This window comes from Oryctolagus cuniculus, chromosome 20 (genome assembly GCF_964237555.1).
Source record: "Oryctolagus cuniculus chromosome 20, mOryCun1.1, whole genome shotgun sequence".
NCBI classification, from domain to species: domain Eukaryota; kingdom Metazoa; phylum Chordata; class Mammalia; order Lagomorpha; family Leporidae; genus Oryctolagus; species Oryctolagus cuniculus.
The window spans coordinates 34,239,145-34,260,240 of record NC_091451.1 but is presented as its reverse complement, the minus strand read 5'-3'; the positions used below and the strand labels follow the sequence as shown (position 1 = coordinate 34,260,240).

The following is a 21,096-nucleotide window of genomic DNA, read 5'->3' as shown; positions in this document are numbered from 1 at the left end:
TCTTCTGCTTTCTTAGGCACATTAGCAGGGAGCTAGATTCGAAGTGGAGCAGCCAAGACTTGAACCGGTGCCCATTTGGGATGTTGGCTCCACAGGTGGAGGCTTAACCTACTACACCACAGTGCTGGCCCCTAACTTGGAATTTTTAACCTGTAAAATGTAGGAAAAATTGAGCATCATTAAAAATAGTCACTGCTTAGATGGAAACATATCAAATATATTTTTAAGATTCAGGAATTCAGAAAACTTAGATAGCTACCTCAACAGTTATCTTTGAAATTTGCTCAAGTACCAGTTTATTATTCTGAATGACAAAAAACTTTTCTCTATAGATTCTTTAAAGCAGTAAACAAGTATTTATTAGGGGAAGGTTTTTTGTAGAAGAATCATACTCAATAAAAGCAGTAGAAATTATAGAAAGGTCACCATTTTTCAATTCTTGGTAGAATAATATGTCTAGATAACAATCACCAATCATTGCTAAAACCTTTGCCTGGAAGGGAACCGGCTGACGTCACCTGAACTCAGTGTGCAGTGTCACCGTTACAATAAATGGGACAATCAGATTCTGTTTCTCCTGATGTGATTCAGCAGGAAGTAGTCAGCACCATACATGAATTATTTGCAGAGAAACTAAACTTGTATCCAAGCAAGCCTCTAGTCTGTGCTGTTCAGAATGGTAGCCATTAGCACGTGAGGTTATTTGTAGGCAAATTTAAATGAATTAAAATTAAGCACAATTTAAAATTCAGCTCCTCAGTTGGCAGTAACCAAATTTCAAGTACTTAGAGGCCATACGTGGCTAATGGGTACCGTATTGGACAGCTCAGATACAGATAATTTCCTTGACTGCAGAGAGTTCTTCTAGATGATACTTTTCTAGATCCAGTGATTAATTCCCAGGAAAAAACCGGAGAGTGCATGAACATATCACATGACCCCGTGAGAGTACAGTCAGACGAATCCAAAAGTGGTGCATCCTACATGACAAGTGGTTCCATTTTGTTAGTAAATAACATGAAAATGAAGAGAGAGGAATCTCCCTTTGAGAGTAAGAATCTAAAATCTACATCAGATGTAATCTGCAGGCTTTGTTTTGATCTCTGGATCTGATTTTTTTTTTTAAGTATAAAGATCCATTTTTGAGGCAGTCGTGAACATTGTACCTGGATTGGGTATTGATTAGTGTGAAGACATTGTTCAGTTCGTTGGGTACAGTGAAAATTCTTTAAAGCTTGGCGTTTAGGGATGCACACTAATGCACACTATTTATAGGTGATGCAACACTTGGTGTTTATTTCATGTAAAATAGGCCAGGGAAAGAAAAGGGGGGTGGGTGGAAGAAGTGTGCCAGGCATAAGGGTGAGGATGGGTGAGGTGTGGGGTCACTGTGCTCACTCTCTGCACATCTGTTTCGAAATTCCTAAAATAAGTCATAAAAAAGTAAAAAGGCTGGTACGTCTACATTGCCTATATTACTATTCTAAGAAAAATGAAATATAAAAGCCACTTCACATATTATTTGGAATTTCTGTCACGCAAAATGGAATCTCCAGTTATTTACTATAATACTTTTATGTGAAGTAATTTTGTATTAGAAAATTGATGAATTGATGAAGATTTAGATAAAATACTTAGTTTTTTTTTTTTAAGATTTATTTATTTGTTTGAAAGGCAGAGTTACAGAGAGGCAGAGACAGAGAGAGATAGAGATCTTCCATCCACTGGTTCACTCCCTAGATGGTCGCAATGGCTGGAACCGTGCCAATCTGAAGCTGGCGCTGGGCCAATCTGAAACCAGCAGCCAGGAGCTTCTTCTGGGTCTCCCGTGCAGGTGCAGGGGCCTAAGGACTTGGGCCATCTTCTACCGCTTTCCCAGGCCATAGCAGAGAGGTGGATTCGAAGTGGAGCAGCCGGGACTTGAACTGGTGCCCATATGGGATGCCAGCACTGCATGTGGCACCTTTACCTGCTGTTCCATAGCGCAGGCCCCCAAATCCTTAGTTTTAATCAGCATAGTTAGCTTCTAGGGCAAGGTCATGGACTAGAATTAAAACGTGCAAAATCTTACTTGGTTAACAGTTTTGAATTTAAGTGTGCAGGTTACCTTTTATTACTGCATTATTTTTTCTATTAATCATTTAGTCCATTTTGTAATAAATTTTGGAAGAGCATATTTATAAGCCAACTTTACTCTTAGCAACATATTGATGTTAGTAAACAGTGTTTAGCAGAACGTAATAATACTTTTGAAGAGAAGAGAAATTTCTTGGTCATCTTTTCTCATAGCATATGCTTTTTTAATCTTTCCATCCTACATGATTCTATCAGAGGATTTTAGGGAGAATATAATAAGAGATATAAAACAACCACTTCTGTTTCTTACTGTGTGTCAGTGTCTTTACAGATCCTATGAAGTAGATGCTTTTACTTGCGTTTTGTAGTCGAGGAAACCAAGACATAGAAAAGTTAAGTACCTTGCCCAAGGTCATACTGTTGTTATACACTAGAACTAGAATTGAATTCAAGTAGGCTGGCTTTTAAGTCCTTTCTTTCAACTACCAGATTCTATGGGCTCAAGTATAAAAACACTAAATAAAAGGGTTAGAGATACAGAATAAATGGAGATTTGTGGCATTTAAGGAAATAAGCTTCTGTGGTTTTTTAGACCTGGATTCCAACTCCGGGTTGGCCTGGCTCTGTGGATTTGAACACATTACCTGAGCTCTTGCTGCTCATCAGTAAATTGTGGCAATTATTAAATAATGGAGAAAGTAACTGAGAGGGTAATAAGAGGGGTAATCACGACTGTGGCTGTGTCCAGATCTCAGTAGTCAAAGCAAAAGAGAAAATATTATGAGATGCGCCCTTCCCTATGTGACAAAAAAAGAGAAGCATTCTTGTTTGCAAGTGTGCCAATTGTTTCTTTTTTTTTTTTTTTTGATATATCAATTAAAAGGAATTAAAAGGTGGGATTTTGTATAAAAGACATTGGGCCAGCAATGAACAACTTAGAGCAAACGTGGAAGAATAGACTTTCATAAGTTTATTGTTAGGCAAAAGAATATTTTCGTGGAAGGCTAAATTATTTCTTCCAGGCAAGTTGTGTTCCAGTGTTTTTATTTGAATCAAGGAAAGAGCCTAGAATATGTAGAGTGGAGTCTGTGGGTAGGATATTTAATATATAAATTCCCTACATACAGTCTCCTCAGGTCAGCTTTAAGAGGAGCTGCCTTGGTGAAGGTTTCAAGTGTTCCTTTTTGACAGGATCTCAGAGCTGCTAGCGCTCTGTTTACTGACTGAAGAAAATCCTTGGTGTCTACAGGTGGAAAGAGGAGGGTCAGACCTAAATTCTCCATTCCTGAATGCATGGTGGTGTTTTGGTCTGATGTTTTGGTAAGAAAGGACAGAGACCTGAGAGCTGAGTACAATAAAAGAGGGTGATGTACGTAAGGATGTGTATGAAATGGTTCAAGGGAGGGCTCTCAGGGAATGCAAATGTGAACTGCGACAGGGCTGTGCTTCTCGGTCAGCCAAGCTGGAGGATACTCTGGATTCAAGATGGCACTCTAGATTGCACCGGCAGGGTCAGTGGCCCTTTATTCAACACTGTGTCCCCGGCTTATTAACACATAGTAGGCCTTCAGACCTACCTACCAAATAAAAGGAAGTGATAAATCTTCCATTTCGAGTTTTATCAAAATGGACAAGTGATACAGGTGAATTCTGCCTAATGGTTGCAGATACTAACAGCTACTGTGTACACAACCGCCATGTTCCCAGTCTTGTGTTAAGAGCTTTTTATATACTGCGTGATAATTTTCAGCCCCATGAAGAGGTGATGGTGCCCTCATTTTTCTAGTGATAAAATTAAACCCATTGATCAAAACTTGCCCAAATTCCTGGGGAATACTAAGTGGGAGGACTAGAACTTGACTGTGACGCTTGGCTGATAGTTGGTCCTCTGTGTAGTAAAATAGAAGGATGGTGGGCAGAAGTAAATACTTTAGGGAATATTTAAAAAAGTATCTTAGCAACACCTATTCTTTTTGATATTTCATCAAAAACTTTCTTATTACAAATATGATCTGAAATATCAGGGACATTTTCCTCTGGCTTTACTTTCCAGGGCTTGGTAACCTCTACCAGGCAGGATAAGCAAAGGCTAACAGTTGTATTACCGTGTTCCTAGTCAAAGTTTTGTGTGTTTATTTGTGAGAGAGAACAAGAGAAAGGAAAACTCCGGTTTGCTGGTACACTCCCCAAATGTGTGCCAGGGCTGAGCCAGGCTTGTGCTGAAGTCTCCCACATGGGTGACAGGGTTCCGATTACTGGAGCCATCACTCATGCCTCTCCTGGGTCCCCATTAGCAGGAAGTGGAATCAGGAGCCAGAGCCAGGATCAAATCTGGAAATAAACAGAAGGCACAGGCATTCCAACCTTCTTAATCGCCAGGCGAGAAACCCAGTCAGAGTTTCTAAAGATTGGCCATTAATTCTTCACTTTCTCAAACAAAAAGAACAAATTACAGGGTCTGTCTTACAGCCGACCAGATATCTTACAGGTGTCTACAGATGACCAACTAAGGTTTTAGATGGTTTTCACTTTGAAATAACTATATTTAGGGATAAGTGACTCATTAAATTGATTAAATTGTGTGTATGTGTAAGTGTAGTTGAAGTGTAGTCAAGGACATTCTTTTCATTCTTTGAAAACATAGGGAGGTTAAGACTTTGACTAGTTTGTGCTCCTCTATTGAATTATGATAAGATTCATTGTGTCTCAAGGATAATATTGATATTGACTTTGTGAAATTCCATTTTTTTATAGGTATCAGTATTATCTGCAACTGAAGAAAGATATCTTGGAAGGAAACATTCCTTGTACGTTAGAACAAGCTATTCAGCTGGCAGGCTTAGCTGTTCAAGGTAAATAAGGGCAATTAATAATTTCATAGCTCTGTCAGATTAAAATGTGTGTGGTAACAAAGACAGCAGGGGTTCTGCAAGTAACTGACCTTCCACGTGTATCTTTCGTAGTGTTGATGTGTGAGTGAAATACACTTGTTACCTAAGGGCCTTCCTTTAGGGGAAAAATGCATCGGGATTACGTCTATGAAACCTGAAGCTTCTGGAAGGTTAACCAGAGTATGACCGAACAGCACAACAAGCAGAAATACATACCTATATACATGTTTAAAGCATTTAATATTTTTTAAAATGTGATTGCTTTTTTTTTTTTTTTTTTAAGATTTATTTATTTGAAAGAGTTACACAGAGAGAGGAGAGGCAGAGAGAGAGAGAGAGAGGTCCTCCATCCGCCAGTTCACTCCCCAGTTGGCTACAGTGGCTGGCCAGAGCTGAGTCGATCCAATGCCAGGAGCTAGGAGTTTCTTCTGGGTCTTCCACGTGGGTGCAGGGGCCCAAGGACTTGGGCCATCTTCTATTGCTTTCCCAGGCCATAGCAGAGAGCTGGATTGGAAATGGAGCAGCCGGGACTCTAACTGGTGCCCATATGGGATGCCAGTACTGCAGGCGGAGGCTTTACCTGCTACGGCATAGCACCGGCCCCGAACATTTAATATTTTATCAGGACTTGACTTGCCACCAGTTACTATTTTAGGAAGAAAAAGCTACCAATGAGTGGTGTTGATTAGATTATGCTCACGTTAAGTGCACTTCATTGGTTTGATTTCTTACATAGCAGTTATGGATTATAGAGCATATCAATCATAACAGATTTTGTGGGTTTTTCAATTATTTATTTATTTGAAAGGCAGAGTTAACAGGAAGAGGGGTAGAGAGAGGGGTAGAGAGAGAGAGATTTTCCATTCTCTGTTTCAATCCCCAAATGGCTATAATATCCAGGGTCTGGCTAGTATGGAGCCAGGAGCCAGGAGCTTCTTCCGGGTCTCCCACGTGGGTGCAAGGGCCCAAGCACTTGGGCCATTTTCCACTGTTTTTCTGGGTGTATGAGCAGGGAGCTGGATTGAAGTGGAGCAGCCGGGACTGGCGCATGCTGGCACTGCAGGCAGTGACTTAACCCAGTATGCCACAGTGCTGGTCCCTAGATTTCACAAACATTTTTGAATTTCATTCTTTTATTTTTCACATATCTAATCTATATGTGTTTATATTTATATATACATATTTGGAGAAGATTTCTGATGGGGCATTATTTCAAATGGTAATGAAACTAACCATGAGAATTGAGATTTAAAAAAAGAAAGATTTGTTTATTTGAAAGAGTGACACAGAGAGATGGACATAGAGAGATCTTGCATCCCTGGTTCACTCCACAAGTGACTGCAATAGCCAGGTCTGGTCCGGGCAGTAGCCACAAACCAGGAACTCCATCCTAGTCTCCCACATGGGTGGCAGGGGCCCAAGCACTTGGGTAACTCTCCACTGCCTTTCCAAGCTTATTAACAGGAAGCTAGATCAGAAACAGAACAGCCAGGACTCCAGCTGGCACTCTCATGGCAAGTGATGGCTTAACCTGCTGCACCACAGCACTAATGACGGGAATTTTAATTTAATCAGAATATTCATTACTGAAACTCCAGATATCAGCAGGCACGGAGACACTATCATTTCTCAATCAACAAATGCCTGATACATGTGCAGCTATAGTCCCATTGAAAGTACATTGAATTTTCTTAAGTATCACCTGCTTTTTTTTATTTTTATTTTTTAAGATTTATTTTATTTACTTGAAAGAGTTACAGAGAGAGATAGAGGTGAAGAGGTCGTCCATCTGCTGGTTTACTCCCCAAATGGCCGATCCAGAGCCAGGAGCCAGGAGCTTCTTCTGGGTCTCCCACGTGGGTGCAGGGGCCCAAGGACCTGGACCACCCTCTGCTGTTTTCCCAGGCCATAGCAGAGAGCTGGATCTGAAATGCAGCATCTGGGACTAGGACCAGTGTCCATATGGGATGCAGTGCTGCAGAACAGGGATTTAACCTGCTTGTGCCACAGTGCCAGCCCCTGTGTTTTTCTTTTTTTGATTAAAGATTTATTTTTTATTTATTTATTTTAAAGAATGACAGGAGGCTAGAGAGAGAGGGAGAAGAAAAGTGAGATATTTTCCATCCTTTGGTATATGCCTGAAATGCCTGCAACAGCTGGAGCTGCGGCAGGCTCAAGCCAGGTGTCTGGAACTCTGTCCAGGTTTCCCACTGGTATCTGCTGCTTTCCCAAATGCATCAGCAGGAAGCAGGGTGGGAAGTGGAGTAGCCAGGACTTGCACTGTCACTCTGATGTGGGATATGGGCTTTCTAGATGGCTCCTTCACATGTTTGGCCATAATGTCCGCCCCCCTCACATTTGTCTTTTTTTGTTTGTTTGTTTAAAGATTTATTTATTTATTTGAAAGGCAGAGTTACAGAGAGGCGGGGTGGGGGAGAGGTCTTCCATCCACTGGTTCACTCCCCAGTTGGCCGCAACAGCTGGAGCTACGCCGATCCGAAGCCAGGAGCTTCTTGGCCCCCCCCGCAGATGCAGGGGCCTGAGGACTTGGGCCATCTTTTACTGCTTTCCCAGGCCATAGCAGAGCTGGATTGGAAGTGGGGCAGCTGGGACTAGAACCAGTACCCATATGAGATGCTGACGCGCAGGCAGCTAAGCCACAGCACCTGTCCCACCTTTGTCTTTTAAGTTGTCCTTTTCATCAGTTTTTTTTTTTTGCTGAATTACCACTTTTTTTTTTAAAACAGTTTAAAATTCAAAACAAATTTATCTTGCTGGAGAATAATATTCAGATGATTTTAATTCCATTCCCCAGAGATAATCACTTTTGTTGAGTTTGGTTTCTTCTGCAGGGTAGGTTTTGTTTGTTTTTTTTTTTTTTTTAAATTATAAAAACACAAGTGCATATTATGTAGTTTGTAACATTTTACTTCATTCACAGCCATTTTCCCCATCAAGACATGACTCTACCTGATTAATGTTTGTTTAAATGATATTTGATTTCTGACTCATAAGAACAGTACTTGAATATTGAATTTTATTGTGCATGTCCTGCTCTGCAAATTAAATGTAATCAACATGTGAATATTTGTCGTTTTGTGTAGCTGATTTTGGTGACTTTGATCAGTATGAATCCCAGGACTTCCTTCAGAAATTTGCCTTGTTTCCTGTGGTAAGAATTCGTTTGACCTTGGGCCCTTCTATAAAGTTTGTTCCTGTACCCCTAGTAATCCCTGAAGTCAGCTCCACATGGTGGACCTGCTGGGCAGGGATGGTGTTGACGCATCAGTTCCCTCCTGGAGGGTCTCCTGTGTGAGTGCTGTGGTTTTCTGGGTTCCTGTAAATGTGAATGTGTAAATGTGCCCAGAGAACTTCGCGTGGTGTTTGGATTTGAGTCTGAAGAGAGGGATTCGTTTTCAGCTTCTGTAGGACCATGCAGAGGCTTTGCTTCTTTTAATTTAATTTAATTTATTTGAAAGAGTTACAGAGAGAGGTAGAGACAGGGGTGGGGGGGGTATGTCTTCCATCTGCTGGTTCACTCCCCAGTTGGCCGCAATGGCTGGAGCTGCGCCGATCCGAAGCCAGGAGCCAGGAGCTTCCTCCAGGTCTTCCACATGGGCACCAGGGTCCAAGGACTGTGCTGCTTTCCCAGGCCATAGCAGAGAGCTGGGTCAGAAGTGGAGCAGCTGGGAGTCAAACTAGTGCCCATATAGGATGCTGCTGCTGCAGGCCAGGGCTTTAACCCACTGCGCCCTAGCACCAGCCCCCATAGGCTTTGCTTTTTAACTTGAGGCTTGAAACTTTAAGGCTTGAAACCTCCCAGAGTTAGGTTGAAATGAATTTGACCTCTCAGCAGCAATTTTAAAAGCAGATGACAGGCCGGCGCTGCGGCTCACTAGGCTAATCCTCCGCCTAGCGGCGCCGGCACACCGGGTTCTAGTCCCGGTCGGGGCGCCGGATTCTGTCCCGGTTGCCCCTCTTCCGGGCCAGCCCTCTGCTGTGGCCAGGGAGTGCAGTGGAGGATGGCCCAGGTGCTTGGGCTCTGCACCCCATGGGAGACCAGGAAAAGCACCTGGCTCCTGGCTCCTGCCATTGGATCAGCGTGGTGACCCGGCCGCAGTGCGCCGGCCGCGGTGGCCATTGGAGGGTGAACCACCGGCAAAGGAAGACCTTTCTCTCTGTCTCTCTCTCTCACTGTCCACTCTGCCTGTCAAAAAAAAAAAAAAAAAAAACAAAAAACAAAAAACAGATGACAGACAAGAAACCACCTTCTGTTTCTAAGCCTGTGCTGATGGAAATGACATGAAAACTGTGTCGAGACATCTGAAGGAGGTGTGCACTTCCGTGTTTACACAGCCAACCAGAGGATGCACGAGAGGTGGTGGGTGTGCTGGGTTCAGGTCTGGCTGAATCTTTCTCAGGGCAGGGGTTTGGGCTCTTGAGCAGAAGCCACTTAGTTCCTTAGGGGGATCACGATCGCGGGCACAAGCCAGGCTCCCTCTGTTTAGGGCCAGTTGTGGTTTTGCCTGCTGGTGACGCGAGCTGGCGATGACTGCTCCGTGGGAATGTGGGCCAGCTGTTTCATTTAGTGATTGCTGATGTGCTTTCTTCAGGCATGGTTACAAGATGAGAAAGTCCTGGAAGAAGCTACCCAGAAGGTGGCCTTACTACATCAGAAATACAGGTAACGTTAAGACATCGGGCAGAACTCAACACCTGTTCGAATTTGAAATCTGCGGGACAGCAGATAAACCTGGCGCTGCGTTGCTGATGCTCGTCCTCGTGTTACAAGCCGCCGGCATTCACAGAGCGCCCGCTCTGCACCAAGTGCTGCTCTAGCTAAGCACCCGGCCGCATGAACTCGTTTGTTATCCACGTGTTACCAGTGAGGGAACCGAGGGAGGTTGCTGGCCGGCAGCCTGAAAGGTGCCCGTTGAGGGCTTGATGTAGGGCATGGGGGGTGGGTTTCCTTCTCCGATGGACGAGCAAGTGCCAGGGCTACTTGCCCTCAGACCTTTGGAAGCCGCGTTGCTGGCCTCTGGGGAGCCGTGCTAGGAGCTATGGTGCCTGTGCCCTGGCCTCTGCCTCTGCCCACCTGTGTGTGCTGGTAGATGCCGATTTCCTCGCATTGGTCTTTTTCCAAACCAAATACCGCTCATCTGCAGGGACTTCATAGCTCGTTAATGTTAATTCTTGTAACTTTAGTGTGCAGATGGGAAAACCAGATTCAAAAAAGACTTAGTGTCTCCATCTGAGGTAGGGTTGGGATTTGAAAGCAGGTCTGCCTGATTATAATATTGATGCCCTTCCAAGTAAAATAACTTTTTGCCTGTGGTCTGTTTCCACTGAGATCTCTGGAACAGTTGAACCATCCTGAAATACCCCTTCCTCCTGGGCCTCTGTGTCCCCGCCTCCTTCCCACATGCTCATGGGTATTTTTCTCCACGAGCCTGTGTTTCTCACCCTGGGGTAAAGGCCTCCCATAAGTTATTTACGTCCTGCCTTTCCTGGGAAACACTGCTGACCAGAGGAACCACGTGTTTTGCTAGCATAGTTGATCCCTTTGGGCATATGTTGCCCTGATTTCTATTGCTTTCATTCTTTCATTTCCTTGAAGATGGTGTAGGACGAGGGTGTGCTGGATGCTGGTGCACAGAGCTAAATGGAATAATCTGCTTGCCACGAGTGCACTCCCAGCCTTGCAGTTGAAGGGGTGGGCAGGGCATCCGTGGTTATAGTAATTCCGATACCTTTAATAAGGGAATGAGCACCCTGGGGGAGGTGAGGGCAGAATGGCTTGGGATTGCACAGTGCAGTGGCATTGTGGGATCTCACAAGGTGACATAGGAGAGCGTTAGGTAGGCAGACTCTTGAAGGGCATTAGGGACGGACCAGGTCCACACACGGATGACAGATATACCTAGAAGCAGTGGTAGCATGTGCAAAGGCCCAGCGACGTGAGTGAACCTGATGCATTCAAAGAAATTAGGAGTGTGGAACGGCTGCATTGTGGGGTGCCATGAGGGTGTGAAAGGGGAGAAGCCGAGGCTGTAGAGGTGACAGTCCAAGCCGCTGAGCACCGGCCCTTCACCAACACTGGCTTCCCGCCATCCTGACAGTGTGCCACTCACACGAGCTAAAAGGATATCCCTCTCCCCATCCCTGCATTTACCATTAGGGGTTTACCAATAACGCCTGATGTTTTGGATAATAAGCAATTACGTGGTGACTTAGAAAGGGTCCTCTCATGCGATGATTATCTTGTTTTATCTGTTGCCCAAGAGGTAGGGATTTATATAACTTGCCATCCTCATTCAGAACAACAGTTTGCCTGCTGTTGGTTGTTGGTAAATATTAAGAAGATTAATAGGACCAATCAAGATCCTTTGAAATGTGAAATGTTTATAATATTTTGTGCCAAGTTGAAGTGCAATGTTTTAAAGAAAAGCTTTATTTTCTAAAAAAAAAAAATTGGTTTTTGTGACCAACCTCAGCAAGTTCTTTCGGGTTCCAGGGGCCTCACAGCTCCCGATGCTGAGATGTTGTACATGCAGGAGGTAGAGAGAATGGACGGCTATGGGGAAGAGAGCTACCCTGCCAAGGTAAGCGAGGCTGGAAGGCCGGGGCTGTCTGGGATCAGACTGAGCAGTTGGAGAGAATGGGGCGGTGGCAGGGTGGGGCTAAGACCGCCATGACGTGCAGAAGCTGACGACACACACAAGGACACGCTGAGGTCCTCGTCGCCAGAAGTTTTGGCAGCTTGTGCTTTGAACAGCTCTAGAAATACAGTTCTTCCGACTTTCCTGCCTTCAGAAGATAATGCATTTACAGGTCATTTCGCTTAACAGTGGACCAGACAGTGTGTGTGACCGTGGTCGTGCCAGATTACATTGCTAGTGACGTCATAGCTGTCTTGGTTTGTGTAGGCCCACTCTGATAGTTACACAAGGGTGAAAACACTGCTGACGCCTTGCGCAGAGCACGTCCCTGTGGCTAAGGGGCGCGTGAGTGCTTGGCTGCCTGCAGACTTTGCTTCTTCTCTGTGGGTCTCTTGGACGTTCCCTACCTGGGAACCAAGTTTAAGAAAGTAGACGCTCTTGTTGAAGCTCTCTTGCGTCTCCTTCCTGACAACTCTTTTCTGCTCCCTCCTCTTTAGGATAGCCAAGGAAGTGATATATCCATCGGAGCATGCCTTGAGGGAATCTTCGTGAAACACAAGAATGGAAGACCTCCGGTGATATTCAGGTCTTTTTCTTACTACCTTTTTTCTTTTTTCAAAAAGATTTATTTATTTATTTATTTATTTTTTATTTGAAAGGCAGAGCTACAGAGAGATAGAGGCAGAGATAGAGAGAGAGAGAGAGAGAGGTCTTCCATCTGCTGGTTCACTCCCCAAATGGCCACAATGGCCTGAGCTGGGCCGATCTGAAGCCAGGAGCCTGGAGCCTCCTCCGGCTCCTCCATGCGGTTGCAGGGACCCAAGGACTCAGGCCATTCTCTGTTGTTTTTCCAGGCCATAGCAGAGAGCTGGATCAGAAGTGGGGCAGCCAGGATTTGAACTGGTGTCCATATGGGATGCCAGCACTGCAGGCAGCAGCTTTACCTGCTACATCACAGTGCTGGCCCCTCTTACTTCTCTCTGCATGCTCCCCGTGGCCCTGGTTGGTGATTTTTAGTTTTTAGTTTTAAATTTAGTGTTTAAATGTTTGTTTATTTTCTTAAAAGAGTGACAGAGAGGGAGAGGGAGATGAAGAGAGAGAGAGAGAGAGAGAGAGATAGATACACCGAGTCTTCTACCTGCTGTTTCACTTCCCAGATTTCCACAATAGTGAGGGCTGGGCGAGGCCAAAGCCAGGAGACTGGAACTCCATCCAGGTTTCTCATGTTGGTGGCAGAATCCCAAGCCCTTGACCCTCATCTGCTGCCTCCCAGGATGTATTAGCAGGAAGCTGGATCAGAAGAGAGTAAACGGGAGTCAAGCTGGCAGTCCAGAGTGGGCTGTGGGCATTGCACCACGATGTCCACCTCTGCTTGGTGATTCTTAAAACTAATTACAGTTAAATTACCCAAAATTCTTTTCCTGGCATCTCATTAGAATTCCCTTCCTTTGGGGCCGGCGCTGTGGAACAGTGGGTTAAGCTACCTTCTGCAGTACTGGCTGAGTCCTGGCTGCTCTGCTTCCACTCCAGCTCCCTGCTAATGTGCCTGGGAAAGAGCAGAGCATGGCCCAAGCCCTTGGGCCCCTGCACCCATATGGAAGACCTGAAAGAAGATCCTGGCTTCTGGCTTTGGTATCACTCAATCCCAATCTTAGCGGCCATCTGGGGAGTGAACCAGTGCATGGAAGATGTCTCTTTCTTGCTCTTTCTCTTACTCCCTCTGTCTCTTCTCTCTGTAATTCTGACTTTCAGGTAAGTTCTTTATATTGAACTTGATCTTTACCCTAAAGCTGTTGAGAGCATGTCCCCTCCCTGCTTTTGGGCCTCATTTTACCCTGTTCCCCTGCAACAGTGGGGACAGCATTTGCCTCTCTGTCTTGTGATCACCAATCACTGTGATCTTAGTACCTCTAGTACCTGACATTGTTAGAATGAGTATCCTTTAGAATGTTCATTGATTGAATAAATGAGGCTTTGTTATGTAGCTAAGACTGGGATCAGTGATCACTGACCTAATCAAGCAGGTGAAGGTAATATGTTTAAGTCTTTTTGTTGTTTTTAAAGATTTACTTATTTATTTGAAAGGCAGAGGGAGAGGGGGAGAGAGAGAGAGAGAGAGAAAGAGGTATCTTTCCATCCACTGGTTCAGTCCCCAAATGGCTGCAGCAGCCAGAGCTGGGTTGATCTGAGCCAGGAGCTTCTTCTAGGTCTCTCACGCAGTTGCAGCTGCCCGAGTACTTGGGCATCTTCCACTGCTTTCCTGGACCGCAGTAGAGAGCTGGATCAGATGTGGAGCAACCGGGACTTGAACTGGTGCCAACATGGGATGACTGCACTGCAGGTGTTGGCTTTACCTCCTGTACTGCAGGCCCGGTTCCTTAAGTCTTTCTAATTTTCTTTACTCTCATTTAGTGTACATGTGTTTACTTATTACAACTAGCTGCTATCACTTCAATTAGGAAATGTAATCTAGTCGATTAAGAACGATTGTTAAAAAGGTGGTTAACAAATGTTAACTTAGACATCAAGCTTAAAAAAATTGTGTGGTCTGTGTTGTATTGCAGGGGGTAAAGTGCCACTTGGAATGCCCAGGTTCCAAATCCAAGTGCCAGTTCAAGTCTCAGCTGCTCTGCCTCTGATCCAGCATGCTGCCAACACAGCCTAAGAGGCAGCAGATGTTGGCTCAAGGGTTTGGGTGTCCATTACCCACAAGAGAGACTAAGATGGAGTTCTGGTCTCCTGGCTTCAGCCTGGCCCAGCCCTAGAGTTGTAGGCACGTGCGGAGTGAACCAGTGGATGAAAGATTTCTCTGTCTTTGTCACTGTGCCTTTCAAATAAATCAATCTTTTAAAAAAAGGAATAGCAAAATCCCTCTCTCCTAGTACATACATGAGCACTCAAATTACCATTCTTTCTGTGTTGTCCTTTAGGTGGCATGACATTGCTAACATGTCCCACAACAAGTCCTTTTTTGCCTTAGAGCTGGCAAACAAAGAGGAGACCATCCAGTTTCAAACTGTGAGTAAGCGTTAGGACTTTGCATGGAATGTTTGCCTAAACATCCCAGATGTTAGCAGCTCTGTGTCCTTTTGTATGTTTTAGGGGAGGGGCGTGACATTAAAATATAATATTTCACATTTTTTTAAACATTACAAAATTTTATAAACCTTGCAACATTTTGCATAATAGCACTTGGCAAAAAGTAATCACCCAGTAAGTATTGTTGAATGAATGAGTCTTTGGGTAAGTGCTCTCAGATCATGTTGAGCTTTGAATTTAAACCTCAGGGACTACAAAAGGGAGGAAGTAAGCACTAATATCCTTTTTTTTTTTTTGAGATTTACGTATTTATTTGAAAGGCAGAGTTACAGAGAGACAGAGAGAAAAGTCTTCCATCTGCTGGTTCACTCCCCAAATGGCTGCAAGGGCCGGAGCTGTGCCGATCCGAAGCCAGGAGCCTGGAGCTTCTTCCAGGTCTCCCACATGGGTGCAGGAGCCCAAGGAATTGGGCCATCCTCTGCTGCTTCCCAGGCCATTAGCAGAGAAGTGGATTGAAAGTGGAGCAGCTGGGACTTGAACTGGCATTCATGGGGTTGCCGGCACTGCAGGCAGCGGCTTTACCTGCTACACCATAGCACTGGCCCCAGCACTGACATCTTAATTCCAGTAGTTAAGTGAATAATCTGCAGAAATATTTATGAGTTATTTGCTTTTGCTCTGTTGACAAAGGCAATATTGAGTCTGAGTCAAATGTTTTGTTTAAAACTTCTTTGAGTATATTTGTCAAGAATAAAAATTGATATCTTTATGTGTTTTGTATTCTAGGTCTTTTTTTTTTTAAAGTACACTTTTAAAAAGTTTATTTGGAAAGCAGACAGATAGACAATAACAGAGATCTTCTGTCTGCTGGTTCGTTCTACAAATGCCTGTAACAGCTAGTGCTTGGCCTGTTCAAAACCAAGAGCCCAGAACTCAATCCAGGTCTCTCACTTGGGTGGCCGGGACCAAGTACTTGAGCCATCACGGTCGCCTCCCATGGTATGCGTTAGCAGGAACTGGAATCAGAAGTGGAGCTGAGGTTGGAACCCACACATGTTATTGGATGTGGGTGTGTCCCAAGTGGCATCTTGACTGCTATACCAGTTGCCTGCTGTGGCCCTTTTTTTTTTTTTTTTTTAAAAAGCTTGTTTTTGATCAAAAAACAAGCTTATTTGAGAGGCAGAGAGAGTGATAGATAGATAGATATTTAGATACATAGATATATAGATACACAGAAAGAAAAAGAGAAGAGGGAGCGAGTGTTCCCATCCACTGGTTCACTCCTCAGTGCCTTTGCTGGCTAGGGGAGTTGAAGCTGGTCTCTGGGAACACAACCCAGGTTTCCCACTCACCAGAGCTTTTGCATCTATTTCCCAGTGTCTTCATTAGCAGGAAGCTGACTCAGGCACTCTGATGTGCGAGGTGGGCATCTTAACTGCTAGGCTAGGCACTTGCTTCCTCTAAGCACGCAGTTCCTCTCAATTGAACCTGTTTAATGTCAGACTCACAGTGTTAGCACATACTCCTTTTCTTGCCTTTATAAATCAGATCCTACTGTGGCATTCATGTGATAGGACACAGTGTTAGGATATCAAGAATCACCGTGAACAGAAAGTGAGTTTGCCATGATCTGTCGCCCAGTTATGCCTTGTCCTCAGCTGAACTCTGCATTAAAAGCATCAAGCTGCGTGCGTGCTTTCATATTGCTTTATGCATATTTTGTTTGCTAGGAAGACATGGAAACTGCAAAGTATGTATGGAGGCTGTGCGTCGCGAGACACAAATTTTACCGACTAAACCAGTGTAACCTGTAAGTATATCCTGCTTGTGGAAATGGTATAGAGTAACTTAGAAATTTTAATCTTGAACTTTGTCGTATCATTCAGGGAAGAAAGTTTTGTCAGAACAGTATCTTTTATTGACAGTTTGTGATAATATCATCTTTAATCCCATGTTAAAAATCCCATGTTAACATTTTATGAGTTTTCCCCTCTCATTTTAGCTTTGAACCAACTTCTTTTTAAAAATTTTTATTTATGTGAAAGGCAGAGGGACAGAGATAGAAATCTTTCATCTATTGATTCGCTCCCCAAATGCCAGTAGTAGCCAGGGTTGGGCCAGGCCAAAGCTGGGAATTGAACTCATTTTTGGTCTCACAAGTGGGTGGCAGGAACCCAAGGACTTGGGCTATCACCTGCTGCCTTCCGGGGTGTGCATCAACAGGAAGCTGGAATTGGAATTGAGGAGTCTGACTCAAATCAGGCACTCCGATACGGGAAGTGGGCATCTCAAGCAGGGTCTTAACCTTCACCCTGGACTGAGCTTTTTTTTTTTTTTTTTTTTTTTTTTTTTTTTTTTTTTTTAAAGATTTATTTATTTATTTGAAAGGTAGAGTTACAGAGAGAGAGAAAGAGAGAGAGAGAACTTCCCATTTGCTGGTTCACTCTCCAGGCTGCAACAGCCAGAGCTGGGCCGATCCAAAGCCAGGAGTCACTAGCTTCTCCCAGGTCTCTTACATGGGTGCAGGGGCTTAAGCACTTGGGCCATCTTCTGCTGCTTTCCCAGGCGCATCAGCAGGGAGCTGGATGGGAAGTGGAGCAGCTGGGACCTGAACGCGTGCCCATGTGGGAGGCCGGCACTGCAGGCGGAAGCTTTACCTGCTGTGCCACAGTGCCGCCTCCTGGACTGAGTTTTAACTTTGGATATGCCTCTAAGATTTCTTCCGATCAGGAACTCAAGGTCTTCGTACCGAAATTTGAACAGGGAAAAACATCCGTTGCTTTTAAAAACCAGAGCCCTGCTCAGCATGTGGGGTAAAGGCTGTCCGCTCTCCGGGGTTTGAAGAACGCGTGCCCCTTCTTGCTGACGTGCCTCCCGGCTTCCCGCCCTGCGCGATCTCAGCCGTCAGCATGCACGCTCTCTGCGATGCTTCCCACGGAAAACTGGTGCACCTGCGCCCCCAGCCTCACTGCGTCTCCATCTCCTGTTTACAGGAGAGTTCTTCTTGGGTGTTGTATATTCTTGAGTTCCCTTATTGCCGCCCGTTTCCCCTGGGCGGCCACTCCAGTGCCTCTGCCCTCATAGTCAGGTGACCTTCCCGCTGTGGTCACTGCAGGTCCTGGTCCCTCGACCGCTCCAGGGCCCTGAGCCTCCTGCTGCTGCTTCCTTCCCTGACCCCAGGATGCCGCACCCCGCCTGGCTTCCTTATCTTCGCTGTACTTCCCAGCACCCTTTGCTGGTTCCACCCTGATACCTGTCCTGCACCTACTCCCTTCTCCCGGAGGTCTCAGGCTTCTGTGCTTGGCTTCTAGCCCCTCTCCCTGAGCTGTTGACTCGTGCACCCTGCTGCCTGCTGACATTTCTCTTGGGAAATTTGATACAGTTAACAACTCTTTGGATCTCCTCCTCCCGTTCCTGGTGCAAGTCCACATCTCCCCTGCCTTTCTTACGTCAGCAGGAGGCCGAGCACCGTGCTCAGACCTGGCAGTCGTACTTCCTACTTCCATTTCATGCCACGTGGTTCATCAGCACGCGTTGACAGCTCTACATTCACGGCCTATCTGGGCTGGGCATTTGGCCTAGTGGTGAAGGTGCCTGTATCCCCACCTCAGAGGGTCTGGGTTCAACACTTGGCTCTGGCTCCTGATTCCAACTTCCTGCTCACTCAGACCCTGGGAGGCAGCAGTGTAATTGGGTTCCTGCTGTCTATGTGGGAGACCAGGATTGAGTTCCCAGCCCTGGCTGTTTGAGCATTTGGTACATGAACCAGCAGATGGAGCTCTGACTGTCTACCTCTCTAATGCAAGCAAATAGCAAACAGTCAGAAAACCGATCAGAAAGGAGCTGGGTGTTTTTCTACCCTGGCTGCTGCTGCCACAGCGCCAGCTGCCCTCGTTTCTCACCTGCAGCATTGTGGTGGCCTCTCCCTGTCCCGTTTCCGGGCCCCTCCTGCCAGTAGCGTATTTGCTACGAGTTAGCCAGAACGGGCAGAGTGGAACAGGAGTCGGATCCTGCCCCATTTCTTACGACTCTCCGTTGGCCTCCTGTCTCTCTGGTAGCAGAAGTCTGAGGTTGGCCGTGATGTAGTCCTCGCCTGCCTCCAGCCTTGCTTCCTGCTCCCTCCTGGCCTCCCTGCTAGGCTGTGCGTTCCCTCACCCCTGGGCAGACTAATCCTTCCTTACCCAGCTGGGACTTCCTTCTCGAATTGTGCTCCCTGAGTGCAGTCAGTGGTCTGATCACACACGCTGCCCCTGCCTACCCAGTGTCACCCTGCCCACTGCAACCCTGACCCTGTCTAGTTATTCTCTGTGCCACTTGGCACCAACTGAACACACATATTCGTCTCTTTACTTTCTTCTTGGCTGCCTTCTATCCCTCGCTGGTGGGTTAGCTTCCCAGCCATGCCCAAGTGCAGATGCTGTCCATGTCTTACTGCCAAGTAAGTCCCCAGTGCCAAGCAAGTGCCTGGCTCTCGGTGAGCCTTGGGTGATCACTGACGTCATAAGTAACAGTGCCAACTGTTAAGTCAACAACAGGAGTCACTGTGCACTTGTTCCCCGTGTAGGACCTCTGTTCTTAATGAGTTGTACTATAAGAATTAACTATAAAAGTTGTTTTCAAACAGTACTTTATACTTTGTGTGTCTGTGTGGATGCAAACTGTTGAAATCTTTACTTAGTATAGGGTGGTCTTCTGTATATAAAGATAACTAAAACCGAATCTTATTTTTTTTTTAAAGATTTATTTGTTTTTTACTTGAGAGTTAGAATTACACAGAGAGAGGAGAGGCAGAGAGAGAGAGAGAGAGAGAGAGAGAGGTCTTCCATCCATTGGTTCACTCCCCAGTACGCCGCAATGGCTGGAACTGCGCCAATCCGAAACCAGGAGCCAGGAGCTTCTTCTGGGTCTCCCACATGGGCGCAGGGACCCGAGGACTTGGGCCATCCTCTACTGCTATCCCAGGCCATAGCAGAGAGCTGGGTCGGATGTGGAGCAGCCGGGACTAGAACCAGCGCGCATATGGGATGCCGGTACTTTAGGCCAGGGCGTTAACCTGCTGCACCACAGCGCGGGCCCCAAAAACGAATCTTAATATGAAGAATGGGATGGGAGAGGGAGTAGGAGGTGGGAGGGCGAGTGTTGGGGGAAGAACCACAATATTCCTAAAGCTGTACCTATGAAATTTGTATTCATTAAATAAAAGCTTTCTTTAAAAAAAACCAAACAAACAGCTGAGACTTGAACCCAGGCACTCTGATATAGGATGCGGGCATCTTCGCTGATCTTAACCCCTAGGGCAGGCTTCCCCAAGATCACTTTTTAAGTGCACCCAGCCTGGGCTTCACCAGCCATTTTGTTTGCTTATTCCTAGTATGATGCTGACTATTCTGATTTTTTCCCGCCTTCTTAATAACAGTGATTCTGATAATGCAGTAAATGCTTGCTTTGTGTCAAACTTTAATCCTCAGAGTTGCCCTGCTGGCACAGTTCTTACTGCCCCCTTGATGAGGGTCACCCACATGCATGGCAGGGACCCAAGCACTGGGCCATCTTTTGCTGCTTTCCCAGGTTTATTAGCAGGGAGCTGGATCAGCACAGCAGCTGGGACGCCGGCCTGTGCTGCGATACGGGATGCTGGAGTTGGCAAGCTGAAGCTTCACCTGCTACACCAACGCCATCCCCACATGTTGTGGTTTTAGCTCGAGCCCTTCCTCCCCCTCTCTTCCCTTGTGGGGAGCAATCCGGACTGGACTGAGTTACTGGAATTAAGACTTATTCTATGCATCTGCTCTCCCACAATATGGCGCTGGGAGAGAAGTAAACAGCTTCCGCACAGCTGCCTCCAGTTCAACTAATAAACAGCAGGACCTGCTCCTGATTGGAGGAGAGCAGCGTACTCGGCGTGTGGGCAGCCGAGTTAGGATTGGCGGAGGAGGACTATAAAGGAGGAGAGAGACGGCATGCACCAGGAACATCTAAGGGGAACATCTAGCTGAAGGAACACCTGTGCAGCCCCCGAGAGAGCCGGCCGGCGGTGTGCCACTCCCCTGCGGAAGTGGGGAATGTGGCCAGGGGGAACTGCCCTTCCACGGAGGTGGAAGGGATAGTAGCCAACCCGGGAAGAACCAGCAGCAAACCCGGGGAGGGCCGAGCAGACGAAAGAACAGCGCAGGGTCCTGTGTCGTTCCTCCACGAAGAGGGGGAGCGACATTCCCTCCCCACCCCTGCTGGTTTGGCGATGGTGTTGGGTGTGTGCTGACTGGGAGAAGGAGAAACCCTGCTTTCTCTGTGGGTATGCGAAGCCTTTCTGCTGGCTGCCCCAGTTCAGTTCTAGTGCATTTGCAGGTGGAAGGGTGCCCCCTGGTGGTTGGATTCAGTGATGCTACCAGTGTAGGATTGTTGCCTCTGGGTCCCCGTTGGCAACTTGGTCC

The 21,096-nt window shown here is 46.1% G+C and overlaps 1 protein-coding gene across 1 annotated transcript in view; it reads left to right on the top strand.

Moving 5' to 3' along the window:
- The window catches only part of PTPN21 (protein tyrosine phosphatase non-receptor type 21), a 77,873-nt gene that overhangs the window by 32,155 nt on the left and 24,622 nt on the right, over positions 1-21,096 (top strand). The window contains exons 4-10 of the mRNA XM_002719612.5: positions 4,831-4,928; positions 8,072-8,139; positions 9,581-9,651; positions 11,482-11,569; positions 12,124-12,212; positions 14,557-14,644; positions 16,396-16,475. Of these exons, the coding sequence (XP_002719658.1) occupies positions 4,831-4,928; positions 8,072-8,139; positions 9,581-9,651; positions 11,482-11,569; positions 12,124-12,212; positions 14,557-14,644; positions 16,396-16,475 (582 nt within the window). The remainder of the gene's footprint in view (positions 1-4,830; positions 4,929-8,071; positions 8,140-9,580; positions 9,652-11,481; positions 11,570-12,123; positions 12,213-14,556; positions 14,645-16,395; positions 16,476-21,096) is intronic.